Source organism: Hesperophylax consimilis, chromosome 28, assembly GCF_061612785.1.
Source record: "Hesperophylax consimilis isolate HC1 chromosome 28, BYU_Hcon_1.0, whole genome shotgun sequence".
Lineage (NCBI taxonomy): Eukaryota > Metazoa > Arthropoda > Insecta > Trichoptera > Limnephilidae > Hesperophylax > Hesperophylax consimilis.
Window position 1 is genome coordinate 2,153,323 of NC_142863.1, and position 23,436 is coordinate 2,176,758.

The 23,436-nt window shown below is 37.8% G+C and overlaps 3 protein-coding genes across 3 annotated transcripts in view; 1 reads left to right on the top strand and 2 right to left on the bottom strand.

The window, feature by feature from the left end:
* The first annotated feature begins 3,169 nt into the window (after nucleotides 1-3,169).
* LOC149410016 (NACHT domain- and WD repeat-containing protein 1) overlaps nucleotides 3,170-23,436 on the top strand; it is a 113,668-nt gene continuing 93,401 nt past the window's right edge. Inside the window, exon 1 of the mRNA XM_089648695.1 lies at nucleotides 3,170-3,982. Coding sequence (XP_089504821.1) covers nucleotides 3,915-3,982 — 68 coding nt within the window. The 5' untranslated portion in view covers nucleotides 3,170-3,914. The remainder of the gene's footprint in view (nucleotides 3,983-23,436) is intronic.
* Nucleotides 13,352-14,155, bottom strand: LOC149410017 (uncharacterized). Its single transcript, XM_089648737.1, has one exon. The coding sequence runs from the start codon at nucleotides 14,105-14,107 to the stop codon at nucleotides 13,352-13,354; it is 756 nt and encodes a 251-aa protein (XP_089504863.1). The 5' UTR covers nucleotides 14,108-14,155.
* Nucleotides 14,160-16,450, bottom strand: LOC149410018 (uncharacterized). Its single transcript, XM_089648908.1, has 3 exons — nucleotides 15,426-16,450; nucleotides 14,686-14,825; nucleotides 14,160-14,182 (listed from the first exon to the last, which is right to left on the bottom strand). The coding sequence occupies exons 1-3, from the start codon at nucleotides 16,130-16,132 to the stop codon at nucleotides 14,160-14,162; spliced, it is 870 nt and encodes a 289-aa protein (XP_089505034.1). The 5' UTR covers nucleotides 16,133-16,450.

Here is a 23,436-nt window from a genome sequence, read left to right on the forward strand (position 1 = left end):
TAAACAAGTGGAATTGATGAATAAAATAATTTGGATTTCAACTAGGTATGTACCTCAAAGTTAATATTAATTTAGAAAACATTGTCTGAATCGTTATTGAAACAATCGTCAATTATCTGAATTATTAATAATAGATAACCATAAGTATCGTTTTCATTAATATAATATGATGGACTAAATAACGATTAAAAAGTGCGAAAGTAATTATCTTGTACTTGGTGATATTTCCCGGGGGCCATCTCGCGCGCGTCGTTTGTATTTTGATTGGCGGAATACTATGGATAACAATGCAGAGCTCTAAGCGATTTCCCAAAGTGTCGGATTTTCTTTGCGATGCGACACTAGCGGAGGGAAAAATAAAACTAACTTTCCATGGTAAATGATTACAGCTTTATACCACTGAAGAGATGTTTATAATCCGATATAAGTTCGTTGTAGGCGTGTCCGTGTGCCTGAAATATTTAAGCATTTAAATAAATACATCTTTTTGAAATTTAACTTTCTTTTGGGAATAAATTATTATTAATGAATGAATGCAAATCTTACAAATAATTAATTTGACAGTGCATTCTATCAACTTTTATTTTTCACATATACGCATTTCTCTGAAATCGGATGACATTACAGCAGTTAATATACGAAATAAATGTCAGTCGATATTTGGCAAGGTTGTCGACTTCATATATTTTTTTAAACTTTTATAAGATATTTTAAAATAGATGTATTTTAGAAAAAAACTTTGTTATTAGGGGTTGATTTTTTGCTGGTGAGATTGACCAAAAATTTTCAAATACAGAATTTGAGTCAGCCTTGGAGTCAACATTTAAAAATCAATTTCACTCGCCGAAAAATATTATCGATTGTAAATTCGTCGATTTTACAAGTTATTTTATACATTTATTAGCTGAAATTCCCGACGTTGCCCGGTCTTTACGCAGAGTTTTTCAAAATCAAATGGTAATTTTCCACTCATTTTTAAGGTAGGTATCAAAATTCTGTTTTAAAAGGGTGCGAAAAGGTAAGTGGGTGGTTTTTCGAAATCCCATGTAGACAATGACCTCCCTCTTGTTTTCAAGTTAAAGTATGCAAAATTTCATCAATCTTGGAAGAAAATTGTAGATTTAAAAAAAAATCAAATCCACGTTACCCGCCAGTTGTCCGCCCACCACAGACACGCTTCTTTATATAAACAGATAGATAGATAGAAGATATATCTACCGGTATCAGAACATCATTATCTAGGGAGGCGGTAATGAATAATATTATTAGGTGTGAGGTAAAAAAATGAAAAAATACTCGGAATTTGAATTGGAAAGCCTTTGAGTCTATCTAACTATTGTTTTTAGTAGGTACTTACATCATATTCGGTATATTTTTACTATGTTTGATATTTTACGAGGAGAAGAGTTGAAAAACACGAACAAAACTCTTGTTCTCACCGTTCAAAGTTTAGCTTTCTTCCCAATCTTTCTCTTCCCCATTACCTTTCCCTACCACGCTCTTCATTCTAACAAAAAGGTTGGTACTTCAATCCATCAATCCAATACCTAGTGAGACAGGCACAATAAAAAATATATGTGTAAACCCAGGGCTGGCCCTGAGCCAAACAGCGCCTGGCGCCAGTACAATCCTCAAGGGCGCTGTGGTATTAGGTGTTACGTATTGGTTCCTTGGCCCATTGGTTCCTTGGCTAATTGGCGTCATGGCAAGTCGGCGCCCGGAGCGCACTGATACAATTGCGCCTGTACATGGCCGGGCCTGTGTAACCTCTATTTATATAGATGTGCCTAATAAATGAATAAGGGGTGCCATAGTTTCACTGGCTCCGGTCGATTGGGATTCATGTACCGCATGCACACAAAAATAGCGTTTCTTTTATAAAAAAAACGAAAGCAATTTTTAAAGGCTTGGAGAACAAATAATTTTTCGTAAGTAGATACTTACTCAAGATTTTTTCTCAATAAATAAACATCACATTATAGTTTCGACACTGAAAAAAATAATCAATAGAAGTGGGATCTGTACAGAGTTAAAAAGAAAACTAAAAATGACTGAAACAATTTGGTATCGGTAGAAACTCAATATTGAAATGATTTTTTACAGTCTCATTTAACTTTTTTAGATTTCACATCCAGAGGTTCTACTTTCAATAAAGTACACGTTTGTTCATACAAAATCTTGGCAGCATCCATTTGGAATCCCTCTCCCAATACTTCTCCCGCACAATATTAAAACATTACGAGTATATTAATTTCAGCAGAAGTCAGATAAAATTGAACTTTTGGCGCAAATACGCCTATAACGTATTTCTGTCATCTTTTCAGGGAAGCTATTTTATTCGTAGAAGAATGATGTATTGCGTTTTGAATCCAACAAGAACCTAATGTAGTTCTAATCCTCCCCGCTAGGCGGGGACTTGGACAATGAACAATTTTCCGGGCGAGCTTCTCTCGTGCTTATCCATAGTACGGCTAGCGGTAAGTACCGCCTAGTATATATTATAACTTCCCTCCATGATAATGAGTTCGGTGATGTAATGTATAGGGAAATTTCCCTAGATCTGGGGAGTTTTTTTGTAATAACCTAATGGGATTTTTTCATTTGGAATTTTAATAAAAGTCAGGTTTTTAGTGCTTTTCGAAAATAAAATGCTAATCAAATAATTTTTGGCAGTGCTTTCTGAAAAACAATATACGTTTCTTTACACCGATAACTGAGAATAATAATAGTTTATCTTTGTTCGTTCAAAAAACGACATTGCAGTTTCTAAAAATAGATTATTCCTCCAGTAACGTCGCTATCATAATAAATATTGTATTAGAGATGCAATTTATTTGTAATAATTGAGTTGTGTGCCGATTCCGCTGCGCAAATGCATTTTTAATTAAAATAACACTTGAATTAAAGTGAATTACTCTTGGAAACAACTATTTAACTATGACGGCCTCCGCGGTCCAGTGGTTAGGCTCTCGACTAGAGGTTTAAGGACTAAGGTTTTATGTTGAAATTCTGATTGCAAAGAATTCTGAGAGGAATGCCATTCTGATTGTGGGGAATTGGCAGTTCTCGGGTATCCCACCCCGGCGCAGTCGTGTTGTTCGTTGGGCGCGATGGGAAGGCAGGAGAAGAGAGAGCTCGGTATCGCCGCCGCTAGTCGCCGCTAGTAGCTGTCGCCGCTCGTGGCCGCATCGATTATTTGCGTACAGCCGTCGCCGTCAGCCGCCGGTTCGCGCGCGCCCAGCAGGCAGGCATAGGATGTAGCGTGTAAAATTAGACCAGAGGACACTTGTGTGGAAAACACACACTCGAAAATAGTTTAAATTCTTCCCGAGCGCGCGATAATGGCCAGCGCATAAATCAAAACCCCGCCGCCGCAGAGGCGGGCGACAGAGAAGCGAAGTGATCTCGCCCGCGCTCCGCAGAAAGCGCTTTTCTCCGTGTTTTCATTATTCAATTTAAACCTTCGCTTTAATTTAACCTTTAAACATAAGGGCTATATTTAGTGGGGATCGCCGATCGCGTCTCTCTCCCGAAGAGCGAGTGTCTCTGTGATTCAAATTTGAATAAAAGTGTTACATTAATACATTATACACCTAAAAATAATCTTGTGAGAATAATAATATAATGGTGATATGATAATTCAGCTGTGTTGACAGTTTTGCTGTTTCTTCAGCGACCGGTGTGTTGTAAATTGTGTGTTTGGTACATTGTACATACAGAGCGAGGAATCTATTACAACAAGATTGCATTAGGTTCCTACGCGCAGTTGGCAAGTCTCGACTGTTGTGAGTCGTGGTTGTTGGACGCTCGGAGTGTATCGCATTGTTTGTTTGTTATTGTGCTATTGCGCTAGGGGAAGCAGTGCGGGATTGCGGGCTGTTTACAGATGATGTGTCGGAGCTGAAACAGCAAGCATGGGCAACTCGTGCAGCTCGGGGCAGGCCCATAAGGACAAGGACAACGCGTCACAGAGGTCTGAAGAGTGAGTAACTACCTACAGTACCTACCCACCACGTTCATGCTACATCCCATCCCTATCCCTGTACATTCAATAGACACCAACTAACTAACCATCACACTGATCACACCGTTTCCTGGGAGTGATATACCCCTTGCTTCATTCATATTCATATATACTCTTCTGTTATTCCGAATTGGTCGTGTCATGTCTTCCTCGGACATTCCCGACTTTTTCCACCTTCCGCTCTACATGTCCAAACCATCTGAGCGTCTCTTGAAGAATGAAAATATACTGAATGCTGTACAAACGTGACAAAACATTGGTATTTTATTTAAAGTTTATTAGGAAACCTATCAATTCATTCGTTAAGGGCCTGCAATCCCTTTTTTAACCGGATTGCGAATAATACGAAGAGATTCTTAATAAATTGGCAATATTTTTTATTCGTAATTTTTCTCCGTGTTTCAATAAGTAGGCGTGAGCAACACAAAATGCTGTTTCTCGGTGGCGTTTCGACAGGACATCCTGACCAATACACACAATACAACACCAACAACGGTGAACTGGCGTGACACTATATACCGTGACACAACTTAAGACGAGACAATACCCTAAAATAAAGCCAGAATCAGGCAAACAGGCGCAAGTGAAGCAGCCGTGCACAAAAATATGCGATGCGCGGCCCTGGTGTACTGGATATACCCAAGGTTGAATTTGCCCTATCAAATCTCTAAAATAAAGTGGGAATCTTAACGACACAAGTGATGAAGTCGTTTAAAACAATATTCAGCGCTCTGCCCGGTGTAATGGACGGAACTACGGTTGAATTTTCCCAGGCAGGTCTAGTAAATTGATTGGCTTATTTAATTATTTCTGATGAACGTATTACTAAAATCTCAAAAGTTTCTAGAGAGATTCCTCGGGAAGATATCAATTCATAGTTAAGAAAAATAAAATCTGGTGCTAACCGCTAATTTTCTAGTTGAAAAACGTTTTATAAAATTTTCAACCCGTTTTACATAAAATATTTTTTGGTAAGGTCCTGTTTTTATTAATCTTAGTTATAAATAACTCGGGATCCCTCTTGAAACATTAGAGATTTTAGTAATACGTTCATCAGAGATAATTAAAATGTAAGCCCCCGTTATTAGATTCTAGTCGCCTTAAGATTGGTGACCAGTTCAATTGAAATAATTTCCCTACTCCGAACTACAAGCAAAATTTTTTCTCTCTTTTGAAATTGATATAACATTTGCAAATATCCAAATTCTTTCTTATACACAAATAATTAATTTATTGATCTGTCCGGGGCCTAGGAGTCGAAAGGTCCCTAAATAAATTTGCGACATAAGTTTTCTTTCCATCGTAATCTAATCGTAGCAACACAAATTTATTTAGTGCCAGTTGTTTGAGCGGCTGTCACATTTAGCGTCACAATTTCCCGATCAGCGCTTTTTGATTATTTTGTCATTTGAACGCTGTGCTTTGAGGTTTTGTCCACGACTAATCAAACAAGCCACAATTTGGGAGGCGGGTTACCATTTATTGGAAACCAACTCCTCTGCCATAGGTTACACCAAGTGGTTCGCCACGTTTCGTGATTTAGCAGGGGTGCCCGGGTTCATCGGGTGAGGTGTGTTCAGGATACACCTGCCCAACACCTGCTTGACGTGCCAGATCGGGAGAGGCTGTTTTGGGGAGACCTTTCAACCTCTCCATCGATATATTTATACGTCACTCCTGAACACACTGATCCCTAGATTCATAACCATCTATTATACATCGGGTGAGGTGTGTTCAGGATGCACCTGCCCAACACCTGCTTGACGTGCCAGATCGGGAGAGGCTGCTTTGGGGAGACCCTTTGACCTCTATAACTGATATATTCATAAGATATGATCCCTAGATTATTATCCAACCTACATACCTTCCCCGAACTTCTTCTCCCTTCTTTCCTCAAAAAACACCCTCCACACAGAATCCCAAAATATGACATAGGCCCTGAGGGATTAAATTATTTTCATATCAACATAAAAATTGACAAACCTCGGGATTGTTCATATGTAAAATAATTAATTGTGACTTTGTTAAATGTGAGGTCAAACCTTAAAAATAGATAAATAATCTATGTACTCTTTATGCAGTTAGAACTAATATAACATAAAGACCTTCTAAAAAACATTTAATATAATTATTTTTTATAATGTGGATTGTTAGCATCTATTGGTAAGTTCACCATTGTTTTCTACCAGCATCCCACATTACCATATTAATGACTTTTGTTCATCAGTGCCGGATCTACAGAGGGCGAATATAAAACGTGTAACAGGGCGTCAATAGTTAAGGCGTATCGTAAGTCGTATGCCTCTCAACCCAAACCGTTTTACTCATAATAGATAATACGGAAGGATAAAAACAGGTTAGTAGAAAATGTTACACAATACCGGCTGTAATATCGCAGTATTAATGGCTGACAATTTTTTAAACCACCCGACCCCCAGGATTTAGGACGTATTATTGTATTATTACGTACGTAGTAAAAAATAAAAAGAAATAAAGTTATAAAAAAACTTTTTAACTAAAGACCAGATACCTCCACCAAAAGAGTATACCAAGAAACTAACTTACTTAAAATTAGAAAACTGTACGAATACAAAATATGCCTATTAATTCACAAAATCCAAAATGGCCTCATACACACAAATACTTCATTTATGAAAACATCACAAGTACATGATCACCACACAAGACAACATAATAAATTATACAAAAATTCAGCAAAGACAGAGTGTGGTAAAAGAAACATAGGCCATGAGGGTGTACACATATATAATCTCCTTCCTGATAGCCTGACAACCGTAAATAGAATAAATATATTTAAGAAAAAACTGTTTGCCCTCAAGATCAATGAGCAAAACCAAAATGCTCTTACTTAAGAAAAATATGTTACTTAGGTAGTAAACCATAATTAACATATTATTTTTGTTTTAATCAATGTACACTTAAGTTAACAAATCGAAATATGTATTTCTTTTAACTTAATAAATAACTAAAAAAAACCATTTGCAGCAGTATCAGAGGAATATTTTAATCGAAATATCAATTTACCAAAGCAGATACGGAACGCATTATCAAACTGGCCAAATTTCGAAGCAATTCAAAACAGACCGGGTCAATGACACCCCAAATGTCATCTGAAGAAACGCGAAGTTAGCAACTAAACGCGAAATGCAAAAATGACCGTTCTTTTGAGGATTGGAACAAAGGAGTGCCAGTCGAAAAAAATCACCCGTCTCACCGTATACACCTATACAAGTGCTGCAGCAGCGTTAGGCAATCTTTGTAAGTAAGACGGTTAAAGTATCACGAAATCCCCGTGGATTTCTGGCGTGTGTGCCGTCAAATGTAATTGACGATTTGAGGTCACGCTTGCGTGTAGACTAATTACCGATATTGTTGATAAAACCTTCATGTTGTCAGTGTTGATAATAAGGTGCTAAATTGTCATAGGTCCGTCCCTGTCCCCGTCCCTGCATCTGTGATTCACATTTATTGATATTTACATTTAAATCGTCGAGCTGTGAAGACTTGATCTATATTTTAACATTGTGATGACCACAAGTCAATAGGTCTGCGTCAACCCCAATATAGGGGAATGAATTGACTGAGCGGAGCGAACTCCTGTTTTAACTCAACTGATTGGCATTTCAATTTGGAGACCAGTGGGAGAGATGGATTCATACGTCCGTGACTCCTGGACACATTGACCCCTAGATTCCTACCCATCCTTCATACCTTTTTCCTTACCAGAACTTCCTCTCCACCACATCCCAAAAGATGACATTGGCCCTGGGGATATTTTTTACTTAGGGCCTCCTGTGTAAAAAAAATCTTCTGTCTGTATATTTGTTTTTACGTTCCATTTCTTGTTTTCGATAATCTGCTGCATCCACTTTATTATTCCGGCAAGCCTTACTTACACTCAGCTTTTCTATATTATGGTACCTACCTTGTTTTGAAAGTTTGAAAAAAGAATTTACATTCACGTAATGATGTTCCTTTGGACAAATTGTAAAATTCTTTATTTGAAAAAAAAAATGTATAGCCGTCACGGGACGCCTGGCAAATGTGAAACATCGAAATTGATTTATGTTGAAAGAAGTGAAAATGAAAGTAAACAATGAAACGTATTACAAATTAAAAATTCATAATAATTTAGAATTAATCCATTGCCAATTTTAGTGAGAATAGAAGCAAATATAACGCACAGAGTTTTGGTGGCCGGGCGGAAAGAGGCTGGCCGAATGAGCGTCGTCCCGTCTTGCCACACTAGCTACGCAAGAAGTCGGTTTGTCGCCAAAAGATGTTTCACGTAAAAAATGTTACGTGAAATACTATACGGTTTATAATTAAGTAGGTAGGTATTTAAGAGCATACTTACAAGTCTTCTAACTAAGAAGAATGAGCAAGTACTGGACGTTTTTGAAATGAAAATTTTGAGGCGCATCTTCGGACCGGTTCTAGAAAATGGATTTTGGCGCAGACGTTATAACAATGAGCTCTATACTCTGTTTAAGGAGCTAAACGTCACAAAGTTCATAAAACTAGGAAGACTTCGGTGGCTAGGTCATGTGGAGAGAATGACCGAGCTTCAAGAACCAAAGTCCCTGCTGAGCTCAAGACCGATAGGGAGAAGGAGCCTGGGAAGGCCAAGGTTAAGATGGAGCGACAACGTCCTCAAAGATTTGTCTGCCTTGGAGCTTCGAAACTGGAGAGAGCTGGCGCGGGACCGAGATGAGTGGAGGAAGACTCTTGAGGAGGCCAAGACCCACCAGGGGTTGTAGAGCCAAATGTGATGACTTACATGTCTTATGAAATCTTGAAACTGTAGTGGTACGCAACTACTTCATTCGAACGAAATTCTAGAAGTCTCGATTGTTCCAAACAAGCTTCTTGGATGTTCTTTTATTTTTTATTTATTTGTTTGGAAAATTTTACATAGCAACCAAATTGTTCCAGAAGCTTCTTCACCTTTTTAAAAAGCGACAGTATGAAGAATCTAATCAGTCAGTCATCAATCTGCCATCAGTTAACAAGGTGCTCAACGAGTGATAATCCGCGCACCTCACTTGCGTGAAGGACATTCTTCCCGGCTCTCATCATGGACTCCATAGGGATATCATCATAGCGTTTTGGCCCAGATCGCCGTCCCTGGCCAACGCTACATGGATTACAGCGCCCTGGTTCCAGCGTCTCTGACCAGCGCTTCATCCACGCTCCATGACCACCACGAGGACACGCAGCATCCTCACTGGTCTACCAGCTCCCCCTTCAACCGCCTACAAGGTCCACCGTACCTTCGGCCTTCCCGTCAGCACTGGAGTACTGATTGCCAAGATCGCCAGTGCCTGACAGTAAACGAGTCCGGTCACCAGCGCCCGGCGTCGACTCACAGACCCGCGCTTGACCTGCCATCACCGCCTGCATCCGGAGAATACTACACCTGTCCTACGTCCAGTCTCCGTCACGGCTACCTGACTCATCAAATAAACACTCTGACCTTCACAACATCTTTCATTTCGTGTCTCCTCACCAGATCCCCAAAAAACTTTTGATTTGTTACATGAGAGAAAAGTAGAATGATATTTTTTTAGACGCGAGTTTTACTGTTCACAGAACTTACTGAAGTTTGTTAGGCTCGATATTCAATTTTTTGTTAGTAATTAAACCATTTCAGTAAGTACTGAAATAATTATAAGACTTTCGTTGCAATGGGCCACTTGCAAGCTGTTTAAAAAAAGTTAAAAGAAATGATTTCAATCAATCAATGCATTATTTGGGTAGGGTGTTTCAAACTCCGTCACATTTGATGTCCGTCGAATCGACAATCGATGCCATTTTGAACTTTTAAAATTTGAACGGTCAAAGCGTAAATTAATTGTGTTTCAGTGTTACCTTGTCAACACTGAAAACAATGGTCGTTATGCTTGATAGCTACCACAATTGGATCAGATGTTGAAACGGTCATCTTTAACGGGGACCGTTAAAATGTCAAAATGGCGCGTATCATCTACTTAAACAAACAAAAACCCATAAAATAGAGGTGGCCGTTATGCTTGACAATTGGATCAAACGTTGAAACTGGCAAAGTATCGATGTCCCCTGAGAGACGGATAAAATTTAGTCAATTTCTCAAATCCAAATACAGGGTTTTCCAATAAGAGGTGTTATTTTGAATAGCCCGCTATTTCGGTAGATGTTACTTTTGAAGCTGTCATTTTTTAACATTTGACAAGTAAAAACTACGCCTTTAATAAAAATGGAACGATACACGCTTCAACAATGCATTGAAATTATTAAAATTCACTTGAGTGAATCAAATGCAAATCATCTTGAGTGATGAGGCCCATTTCCACCTCGGTGGCTTCGTCAACATACAAAATTGTCGCATCTGGGCTCGGAAAACCCAAGAGTTATTGTTGAAAAGCCTCTCTATTCTCAACCTGTGACTATTTGTTGCGGTTTATGGTCCGGCGGAGTCATTGGACCTTACTTTTCGAAAATGAGGCTGGAGCAACAGTTACGGTGAAAGGATTGCGCTGTCGAGAGATGATTAATGATTTTTTATGGCCGGAATTTGATGGTATTGATCTTGACAACGTTTACTTTCAACAAGACGGCGCTACGTGCCACACAAGCAACGAAACCATTGATATTTTACGATTGAATACCAAAATAACACCTCTTATTGGAAAACCCTGTATAATATTGAAAATTTTAATACAAAATATAGACTCCCTTCTACAATTACAAGTATGTCCACTTTTTTAGTTTGGAATTTTTATTGAAAGTAACGAAATGCATCCAAAACAGCTTTACACACTGCACGCTGTAGTGCACCTCAAGGTAGTCATTATCTCACCGGACTGCAAATGTAGCCAGCCGCACTACAGGGGTTAATGGGGACCGTTGAGCCCCCGCAAACCCAATTTCTACCGATTTATAACAAGTTTCTCGTTAACTCTTTTAAGTTTTTAAGTTCCAAAAAAATATATGTTATTTTTGAAGATAATATCTATAAATTTGTTATGCCGAAACGTTAATTGCATGAAATTCCCTTGATAGAAAAAAATCGCGAAGTAAGCTCCAAAAATTATTTAAAACACGTTTTGTTCTGTTATTTAATACGTTATAGGCATGAAAAAATCCACAGTCTATCTGTAAATCCAGCTAAAGAGTTTGTCGAGAGATTTTTGAGAAAAACTAAACCCTTCCACACACTTTTCCACAAATGATCATCTAGTCAATCCACATTATGCAAGTGCATTATATAAGCAAAATAAATACGAAACAATACAAGAACAACACGTCAACTCACCAGAAATCAAATGGGAAAATAATTCACCGACTCCAGATATTTTCATATCAGAGGGTTCGGCTCGGTAGAACTTCTAACAGGGCCTATAAATCCTACTGATCCCTCAACATAAATATTTAAAAAATCTTTCGTTATCCTACATGTATTCAAAATGACTACACAATATATATAATATTCAATATTTTCACCATTTTCGCATAATTATTATTGTTTTTTTTTTTTTTTTTTTTTAAATATTAGTGTATTTACATATCTCCCTTTCAAACCATCTTTGAACGCTTACTACGGGGCCTTAAAATGTCAAAATCTCAAAATGGCGCTGTTCGTTGATTTGACCGTTAGTCAAATACAACTGTGATCGAAACACCCATAAAACACCAACCCGAAAATTCGCCCTAAATCCAAGCTTTCCTATTCAAACTATTTAATTAATTTAGATAATATTATTAAAATGAATGTTTTTAAGGCGTGCGTATTTGATGCATTGTGTTAGCAACCTTTCACCCGAAGATAGAGATAAAGTTGCATTATAAATTGAACTGCTCGCATGATTGACGTAATACATAAATGATTGAAATAAATACAAAATAAATAACATATTGGGGTCGAGAAGATGCAGTAAACGAAACAAACTACGCAATAATAAATAAATGGGACTCTGTTAAATATGTTAAATAATGTCACTCAAAATGATAATTAGGTACCTATTAATAACACACCTAGTAAAAACCTAGGAATCTCAGGATCAGTGTGTCCAGGAATGACGGGCATATTAATGTATCCATCCCGCTGCGGCGCAAGGCGATGGGTCGAGAAATCAGTTGGAGAGGTCAAAGGGTCTCCCCAAACCAGCCTCTCCCGATCTGGCACGCCATGCAGTTGGTGGGCAGGAGCATCCTGAACACACCTCACCCGATGAAGCCGGGCACCCCTGCTAAATCACGAAACGTGGCGAACCACTTGGGGTGGCCTATGGCAGAGGTGTTGGTTATCAAATAGAAGGTTTCCGGGGCGGCGGTACCCAATTCCGTCTCCTAAATTGATCAAATACAATAAAACGTTCAGTTCACGATATTGAAAAATTGTTGCCTTGGATTGAAAAATTAGAATGCTTTATATATATGACTACTCATGTATATGGCCTCTCATTCATTGTATGGACTACAAAAACATATGATATTGCATAAATCATGTATTTTATCATAACCTTGTTCAGAATTCATAATATTACTGATGTATGTTCTTTATTCAGGTGTAGCTAATATGTAACTAGGTACCTACCATTCTCATAGTTCATTGTAGCTAGGTACTTACCATTCTATCCGTTCATTGTAGCTAGGTACCTACCATTCTCATAGTTCATTGTAGCTAGGTACCTACAATTCTATCCGTTCATTGTAGATAGGTACCTACCATTCTATCCGTTCATTGTAGCTAGGTACCTACCATTCTCATAGTTCATTGTAGCTAGGTACCTACCATTGTCATAGTTCATTGTAGCTATGTACCTACCATTCTCATCGTTCATTGATACTGTTCTTCAGTTCGTATGATATGCTTTGTACTGTATTATTATCGGATAATAGTCTGTAAACAAATGTAATAAATACATTTATCAAACTAATACCAGTAGTTCTGTAAACTAATAATAGTATACATCGCGTTTAAAAACTAAGTTTCTCTTATTTAATAAATCCAAATCAACATTTCCTGTGAAATTATTTAATTTGTAAGTAGTTACTTAAATACTTACCCACTTAAATTATAACCACTTTTAAAATTTTTACATAAGGAATATTCAATTTGTCCAAAGAAAAAAACTGTCTTAATAATAATAATAATAATGTTTAATAATAATGTTTATTTCAGCTGGACAGAGCGGTGTGTGCAATGCTCTGCCTGCCATAAAAGTTTACATTCAAGTTAATACATAAAAATAAAATGAATAAAGAAATAAATAAAAATAAAAATAATAAATAAAAAATCAATACAGTGATGTGCACATTAGGTGTTTATGGTGGCTTCAGTGAAATTCTCCATCTCCGGTGTAGAGGCGCTCCCTGCCACTGGGCAACGGCCTGGACAAGAGTGTTGTCCGATCTCTGGTAGCGCTGCCTCGTCCCGGCTATTCTGTGGCGCATCAAAGCAGCGAACCCATGCACCCTTCCTTCGGTGAACATCTGTGAGGCGCTGCATCGCCAGGGGAGGCCAAATAGGGCTCTGTATGCGTGGTTGTACTGTACTCGGAGTGTGTTCATGACGCCTTGTGTGTATGTCGTCCATAGCTCGCTAGTGTAGAAGCTCATACAATATGTTTGGAAAAGTTGCTTCTTTACCGGAGGACTGCATTTGTTGAATCTCCTGGCAAGCATGTTAGCTCGCACACTCAGTACTCTTCTTTGACGTTCTATGTCTTTTTTATCATTTAGGTCATCGGTGATGACATGCCCCAAATATTTGATTTCGCTGCAAATTGTCAGGTTGGCCCCGTCGAGACGTATGGGTGGAATGACAGTGGGACCAGTATTTGCTTTAAATATCAGCAGGGATGACTTTTTAGCATTGTACATCAGCCCGTGACTATCAACGTAAGCTTCGCATATTGCCAGAAGTTTTCTCATCGCTCTTATCGATGGAGCTAGTATGACCATGTCGTCTGCATAGCTAATATTGTTCATACATACCCCGGCAATATGGCATCCGATTCTTGTTGTATTCAGTGTTTTACTAAGTTCATCCATATATACGTTGAAAAGCACTGGGGACATTGAGCCTCCTTGTCTAACGCCGCACTTTAATTTGGCTGCTTCTGATAGGCTTTCATTCCATCTGACAAAGTTTTCCTGTTGGTTATACCATGTTCTCAATATATTGACAATTTGTGGTGGAACTTGTCGTTCGGTCAGTTTTTTCCACAACGCATTATGACAAACCCTGTCAAAGGCTTTGCTTAAGTCTAGGAAGCATGCGTACACCGTTGTTTTTCTGGCTTTATAGTATTCGATTGTTTGTTTCATGCTATATATGGCCGTATCAGTAGAGCATCCAGCTTTGAAGCCCATTTGAGAATCCTCTGTATTGAGCTTGTCTTCCGTTAAATTTAAGATGACCTTTTCGAAGATTCTTGCAATTATTGTGGCAAGAGATATGGGTCTGTAATTAACAGATGATGTCAAGTTCAACTGGCGGCTTTTTGGGATCGGTATTATTATTGTTTTGGACAGCTCTTTCGGAATGTGTCCGAGGCCGATCATGGCAGTGAAGAGAGAGGCAAGCAGTATTGTTAAATACTCCCCCGCATGCTTTACATGTTCTATCACTAGTCCATCGTGACCTGCAGATTTACCTCCTGCCATGTTGCTTATTGCTCGCTGGATCATCTCAGGTAATATGACGATGGACGGCTGTTGTTCTGGTTGATGCATTGTTGTCTCAATCTCTTTAACCATTATTTGCGGTTGATCTGGTGCGGAGCAGAATGTATTTCTGAAAACTTCAGCAATATCTTTATTTACAGATTTTCCATCAATCTGGCTCGGTGCGGTGTATTTCGCTTTCAATACGGCATTGGTTTTATTCCAGAAAGATGAAAAATTCTTGCATTCAAAGCTGTTCGCTATTTTGTCCATTTTGTTCTGCTCAAAGCTTCTTTGACAATTCTTATATTTTTTCTTAAAAAGCAATCTGGTTTCTTTTCTAGCTTCCATGATGGGACCTTCAGTAGGTCGTCCATTCTGCAGCCAATTTATGTGTGCATTTCTAGACGCTTCATAATATAAGGCAACCTGCTCATTCCAACCCGCTGTAGCCTTCCATTTTCTCCCATTTTTTGGCCTTCTCCCTATGTTAAACGCAGATATAGCTGAGTTACTCAATGCTTGTACAATGTTTTTGTATAGGTCGTCGATTTGGGCTACATTCATCGTGGTGCTGTCATAAGTTTCTGTGTTGGTTCCATAAATTATCTGAAGTTGACCTATTGCAAATTGGGCATACCTGGAGTAGGACTGCACTTCTACATGACTTTTGGGCCGCCATCTACACGGATCCTCTACTTTTGTGTGACTTGCGGTATATGTGGGTAACCCATTAGTTCTTAAAGTGGTGTGCATTGGTCTATGATCAGACCAGTCGGACTTGTAGTCAATATACATATTTTCTATTGTATTGAGTACTGCCTGAGTCACTAGACAGTGGTCGAGCCACTTCGTGGTATTATGTGCATCGCTTACGTATGTGTAGGAGTCGAGCGGGAGTATGTCAACATCCGCAATTTGTAGGTTATATTCGGAGCAGAATGATTTAAGCTCACGTCCAAATGGCGAATTCATGTCGGCATTAAAGTCTCCCAGAATAATACAATTAGGGTTGTCTCTTTCCTCAATTATCGTGTGCATTTTTGATAGACAGGATAAATATTCCGGTAAATTATCAGTGTTGTCCACTGGCATGTATACACTCATGACAAGTAATGTTCCAGTGTTGAGTGTGATATCAATCGCTATTATCCTGGGAGTTTCACAGTCGATTGTCACTGCCTTGAATGATTTCCTCCATAGTATAGCTAGTCCGCCATATGGTCGTCCTCGTAGTGGGCCATTAGAGACGTCTACCGCTGAGGTACCATAGCTCATGAATTCAGGGTGAATTTCGCTAAGAAAATCTAAATCAGTTGGTATAAGCCATGTCTCTTGTAATAGAATGATATCGTTTGTAATACACAGATCAGAAATAAATTTTTCTACTCTTTTTACAGATCGGCAATTGATCGAAGTGATGTTTAACTTATTCATTTTGTTTTGTTCCTTTCGTGGTTCGCTCGATAGCTTCTCTGTATCTTCTGAATACGATGCCTTGGGGCCAGAAATCGTGATTCATCACAGTTTTAATGTCGCTTTGCTGGATCATGATTTTAAATGTCCTGAATGGAGTTTCTTTGAAAGGTTTTAGGATTTCAACATTAATTACTTTTAAACCTTTATTTTCGCAAAATAATTTTACATCTTCTGTGTTTGTTTCAAGTGCGAAACGAGATACATATAACCCTATTGAAAGGTTTGCTATTTTTAAATTTCCTTCATTACTTCCTGTTCCACGATTATTTAAGAATCGCTTCTTGCGATGTTTATTCATAACAACAGTAAAACCATTGTTTACGTTTGACGCGTTTGACAGTGATCTGCTTCGGGCTGCTTCGGTTTTTTCCGGCTCTCTTCGGGCTTTCTCACTAACACTAGCATAAGTACGAGCATTTCGCTTAGATTTGCCGTCGTGAGCGGCTGTAGGCTGCGGCCATATTTGCGTATTCTCGTGATTTGCATTGTTTTCGTTTGAAATGTCAAGAGAGTTTATAGAAGGACTCACAATTTTTGGTTGTGCATTAGATTTTGAGCGTTCATGTGTGATATGGCTGACGGTTTCTTTGATTTGACTAAGTTCCTGCTTCAAAGCATTCATATCTAATATTGTTGCCTTTGCGGCAATTTCGGTTTTCAGTAATATTAAATCTTTAAGAAGTCTTGTAACGTCGACGTGGTCAAAAGTAACTGGTGGTAACTTGTTGAGATCACGGGCGACAAACGTAGGAAGTTGGTCTGGATCGGTTTCCTTCATGATCTTTATGATATCTTGCAATGTTTTCGTTATTTTGCCATCGCCTTTTCTCGTGATACGACGGCCAGGGACGGATTCTAACAGGAGGCATTTAGCACTTTCAATTTCTTCCTCTTGGAAGCTTGTGGAACATATTTGTACAATGCTCACTTCATCAAGAACATCCACTTTATTTTGTACGAATGTTAATAATTCGTTAATAATAACTCGACAGGCGCAATTTGTTGACATTTTAATTGAGCGGTTATAAACGCGACTTATGGCTATTCAAAACCATAGACATATAATATAATGACAATTCTTTTGTTCAAACTTTGTTTGAAGAGTCAGATGGGTACCAGAATCCAGAATTCGAATAAGAAAGTCAAAATGACGATTTCACATTGAAAAAAAAGACCTTTATTGAACCATTAAAACGGCCAGCAACACAAAGCTGATGAAAAGACTGACGTCAGAAATTATAGACCAGTTGCAGTACTGTCAACAATTCCAAAAATTTTTGAAATGATTATCTGTGATAAAATCAGTCCACAAATCACGCCTTTCTTAAGAGGTAATCAACATGGCTTCTTACCGAAGAAATCAACGGTAACCAACTTACTCTCTTTCTCTCGACGGGTAGCACAAGGCCTAGACTGTAGGCATCAGACGGACGTAATTTACACGGACTTCGCAAAGGCATTTGACCGAGTAGATCACGATATTCTAATAAAAAAGATGCATAAAATAGGTTTTAATCAACCCTTACTGACATTTTTTGCGTCATATTTAAAAGATAGAAGTCAGTATGTAAATATAAATGGATACGACTCCCATAAGTTCGCAGCTCTGTCAGGAATTCCTCAAGGATCGAATCTCGGTCCCATGTTATTCCTCATTCTGATTGATGACATTCAGGATTGCATACGTCACAGCTCATGTCTACTATTCGCAGATGACATGAAACTGATGAAGGAAATCGAATCAGATTATGATTATTCGAAACTGCAGGCCGACCTCGATTCAATCATGATATGGTCGGTAGAAAATAAACTTAACTTCAATATTAAAAAATGCGTTGTTATGACTTATAGTCGTTCACAAAATCCGGTATTCTGCCAGTATAGAATGAATGGTGAAGTACTTACACGCGTAAACATCATCAAGGACCTTGGGGTGATCTTTGATCCCAAGCTGACATTTTCAAACCACATAGTCCAGCTTACCTCGGCTTGCTCCAAAACTCTTGGTTTTGTAATTAGAACTTGCAAACAATTCAATAACAAAGAAGCAATGACCTCCATGTTCAACGGAGTGGTCAGAAGCAAGCTGGAGTACGCCAGTACTGTCTGGATACCTTATCAACTTAAATACATAAATATGATTGAACAAATTCAAAAAAAATTCCTAAGGTATGTTTACATGCGATCATGCGGAATATATCCGAAATTCATGCATCACGTGGAACTGCTAAAGGAGACAAATTACCAAAGCCTGGAGACTAGGCGTAATGCCGGACTCATGGTATTTGAATTAAAGTTACTAAAAAACCTTATCGATTGCCCATATCTCCTGTCATGCTGTGGATTATTCGTTCCTGATAAATACTGTCGAAATCGTAGCCACGACCTATTCTGTATACCGCAGGGTCGGACAGATGTCATTGCCCGACATAGCATGACAAGAGGTATGACCTTACTAAATGCCCTACCAGCGGATATAGATGTGTTTAATATCACTATACCATGTTTTAAAAAATATATGTACATGTATTGTTAGTTTTAATAAAATTGTACCGTAATTGGACTTACCTGTCTGTCGTACAATAATAAAAAAAAAAAAAAAAAAAAAAAAAAACGGAAACAGAACGTATACAAAAAAATACAGACAGATGAAATGCAAAACGTGCGAGTTGAAACAGAACATCGCTCCGCTTAGTCAATAAGACCAGTAGTTTACCAAGAACCATTTATTGGATAAATACCAAAACCTCTACCATTGCTCTAAAATACTATGTTTGAACATCTGTTCAATACAATAAATATCCAGTGTTTATTTATTTTTTATATATTTATTTATATATACGCCTAAAAAGGCTTTTACATAAAAGTGATACATGATGAAGTGTACATAGGATAATATCTGTATCATAGAGGAAATACTGACAGTAAATAGATGTAATCCATTGTCAAGTAGGTACAAAATACACAATTGTATAATTATGATAAGAAGTATAATGAGAAAATATTAAGAAATAATAAAAAAAGAAAACTAAATATGAAGCAATATTAGTAAAACGTAAGAGTAACATAAAGTAAAAAAGAAATTTCAACAACACTACATATAAGACAAAACATTAAATCCAATTTACCAACGCTACTCTAATTTGTAGGATTCGACAAAGTGTTGGTATAGATTACTCTTAATTCTATAAATGGAGTCAATAAATAAATCAATAGCACCCCCATACTTGTTGCCCAGATCATGCATCCTATTGGTCAGTGAGTGTGTCTGATAGTTGGTCGTGTATGTATTGCAGAAGAATGTTATATTTTGTCTTGTATTCCTAGTCGGCACATGGAATATAACACACATAACTTCTAAAATACCATTTTTTGTAGTTATTCAGTCAAAATTGTAAAAAGCTAACTTAAAAAAAAACTAAAAATCTTTGTGCGCCGTTTTCTCAGCTTTATGATTTTGTAGCTTGGCTCCGTTGCCTGCCCCTGCGGAGACACAGCGTAAAGCTTTAGACACATTAATCGCGCATAATTTGGGCGTGGCATATACGTATTATATGTTTGGGTGACACACTACGCTATAATCTTCCTCAGGTGAGGGGGTCAGATTAATTGGGGAACTGCCGCCGAATATCATTTATTTGTATGGGATCTGTCGCTTCGGCAGATGACAGCCGCGAATTGTTCTGATCCCTTCTCCTGGAGGTTTAGTTCGTTATCTGTTCAGAGGGTACTCTACAGCCCTGTTAGCAACAGGCAGGTATAGGATGGGATAAGGGATCATCTATAACAAGGCATTATTCTTCTATCAGCTAAAGTTAATTACAATTCCATGTAAGCTGTGTAGACTGGTGGCCTGTTGCCAGATAGTGTAGGGGCTGTCTCTGCTATATGGAACCGGTACTTTATCCTGTTACATTTGGAACCGCTTCCCGATGCCGGGAAGGGATTGCAAGGGGGAGACTAGCGAAATTCTGGGGGCAAGGAACCGGTTCAGTACAAGTGGAAACTAGTGAATATCTTTTGTATTAGATTTTGTGGCAAGTTGGTTATTTAGATAATCGAAACAAACGGTTATATGGCATAGCGACCATTGCCGAGCTACGATAAAACTGCACGGACCATCAAAGGGGGTATGAAGTGAAAGTTTTGCATTTGGTGTGTAGGTAGAAATAAAGGTGGTTTACTGGCTCCAGACGGTAGGGACCAGTTGAGATTCTTTATTTATTTATTCATACCTTACATGTATACATTATTATAGGTAAGTTGATAAGGAGTACAATAATAAGTGTATTCAAATTGAAATTAAAAAAAACATTTATTGCACAAAAATACATAGTACAAAGGGTATAGCTTACAGGTTACATCCTATTTCTTCCAGCTAACCCAACAAATACACATTACATTACATAACCCAACAATTACATGTTAACAAATGCATGTAAATAGTAAATAAAAAAACAGAGGTATTTAATTTATGTAAGGTATTCATTTAAGGTGTAAATGACATTTGTTTAAAATAAATGTTTTTAGTGATGATATAAATTTAAGTATGTCGTTTATTTGTTTGATGCTACGTGGAAGGTTGTTATATACTTTAATGGCCATGTAGTGTGGTCCTTTTTGAAATATGGTTTTGTTTGCTTTTGGGATTAATAAGTTTTCTGTGAACCTTGTAGCGTGTTTATGTGTTGAGTTTTTTTGTGGGAACTTTTCTGGAGATGATCGAACTAACAGGCATAACCCCATTATATATATATATATATGTCCGTCACTGCCAGAAGTTTGAGATTTAAAAAAAATGGTCTACATGAATCCCGGTGATCAGAGTTTGTAATTTTTCGTAGGCACCTCTTTTGGATGATAAAAACATCTTTGGCTTTTACTGAGTTTCCCCAAAAAACTATTCCGTATTTTATCATTGAGTATATACATATATTGTACATATCATAACAAGCTGAGTATTAACAGGTACTCACAAGCTCATCTCCCTTATTTCAACGGTTGTTGTAGTAAAATACGTTCATATACAAATACATATATGTCATAGTTCATAAGTTTAAAAAAGATTAAATATATTCCTAGTGGAACAGGTTCCAAAAAGGGACTAGGGCGATCTAGTGACAGCAAAGGAATATCGACCATCTCTAGTAGAGATAAGTGATGCTCCATTGATAGCGTAATCAGCCATCAGCAATCAATAATAGGTAATCTGTAATCAGCGTGCATTACCAACACACTAATCTCCCGCTGTGATTTGTTGCGCGCCCATCACTTTATCACTTTAATCAAATCCTAGTGTGATGAATAGCTCCGATGACGATGATAATAAAATCTATATTATGGTACTAAACTTTGCAATAAATCCCACTCTCATTCAACTCTCACAACAATCTATAACATTTAAATCTCAAATAAAAAGCTGGACACAAAACAGGGAGATCAGAAATCTCTAAATAGTATAAAATAAAGTCGCCATCCGCGTCTGTCTGTTTGTGCGCTTAGTTCTTTTAAACTACGCAACTGATTTTGATAGGGTTTTCACTATCATTTAGAGAAATTCTTCCGAAAGGCTTATATACATAATAAATGCATATTGTATTTATAGAAGGTAGAGAAAAGTCGTGTTTTTGAAATCAAGTCGTAAAAAGATTATTTTTCTAACGCTGGCTAAAACTAACTAACTAACTAACCTTCACGCCGTTTCCCCGCAGGGGTAGGCAGAGAGGACATGGTTTTACCACACATACGCCTCAGGGATCTCATTTCAACAGCATTCAATCTATTTTCATCCTTTCTTTGCCATGCCTCACTTCCGTACATCAAGGTAGGTACCAGCATGCCATTGTGGACTGCTAACTTCGTTTCTTTGGACAAGTTGTTGTTAGCTCCAACTGCGTTCAGTCCTCCATTAATGGAGTTACCTGCATTTACCCTTCTTTCAATATCTCTGTCAGCCTTCCCATCTCTCTAGAACATACTTCCTAAATACACAAACTCATCCACCTGCTCCAAGTATTCCTCATTCACAGCTATATTGCACACTGTTTTCTTACTCTCTCTTTCAAACACCATTACTTTAGACTTACTTACATTCATCATTATCTCATTCTTCATGCATACTTCGTTCATCCTAGACACGAGAGACTGTAGATCATCCATACTATTAGCAATCAGCATTCAATAGGCAACATACTTTCAGATTACTCAAATTCGCGCCCAATCCCACCTCTTTCAATTCTTGCATACAATTATCTATGTAAAGATTGAATAACCACGGTGACATTACGCAGCCTTGTTTAACACCTTTTGTGATATCAAACCATCCCGTAAAACCACCGCTCACCCTAACACATACTCCCCTGGCCAAACCTTATGAAATACATTAAAATAATGTACTACGGAATTGTATATCTTTAAAAGGCCTACAGAAAATATAATACGTCTATCTCCTAAGGATAACCTCTAGCAACGCCGGGTATAGGTCAGCTAGTAAAAAATATACTGACATATACTGAATACTCTGCACGGGAGATCCCATGAAGGATATCATTATACAGGGTTTTCCAATAAGAGGTGTTATTTTGATATTCAAAGAAAAATGCCATTTTTTAATATAAATGATCGAGTGTTTATTTCATAATAAAGAAAAAGGTATGCCGCACAGACATATGAATATATAGACTAGAAATTAAAGGTGAGGGGTAAAATCAACTGTTGAAGAACGAAGGGAGTAAAGCTGACTGTGATTCGTCAATAAATCAATCTGACAGTATATAGGCATCTCGCATTATAATATCACCATTTAGTTCTTAAAAGTAAAATCTGCTTTTGAATGAATAGACATTTTTACATGGGAGCGCAACGCCACGTTATGAACAAATTTGCGAAGTTCAAATTCGGCAAAGAAAAATTCTTCTATTTTCAGAGTTGAATATTTTGTTTACGTATTTAGTTAAGACACTTTAATAAGTGTTCATAATTTACTTCCCAGTAACAACGATGCGCACACTTGAGAATCGCTACATTCGACCAATGTTGGCTCGATGTGATAGTATATGTTTCTACAACTGATTCATATTATACGACGTGAATAAGCTTAAAATGATGCTTACATATGGAATGTAATACGACAATTGGGTTTATTCTCTTTTTCTCATATATTTTTACAAGTTTTCATATCACAAGCCACTATTTTTCCGTGTTATTTCATAAAATGCCTCGACCATAGCTCGACGCTAGTTCGAACAAGAATGATGACGTCA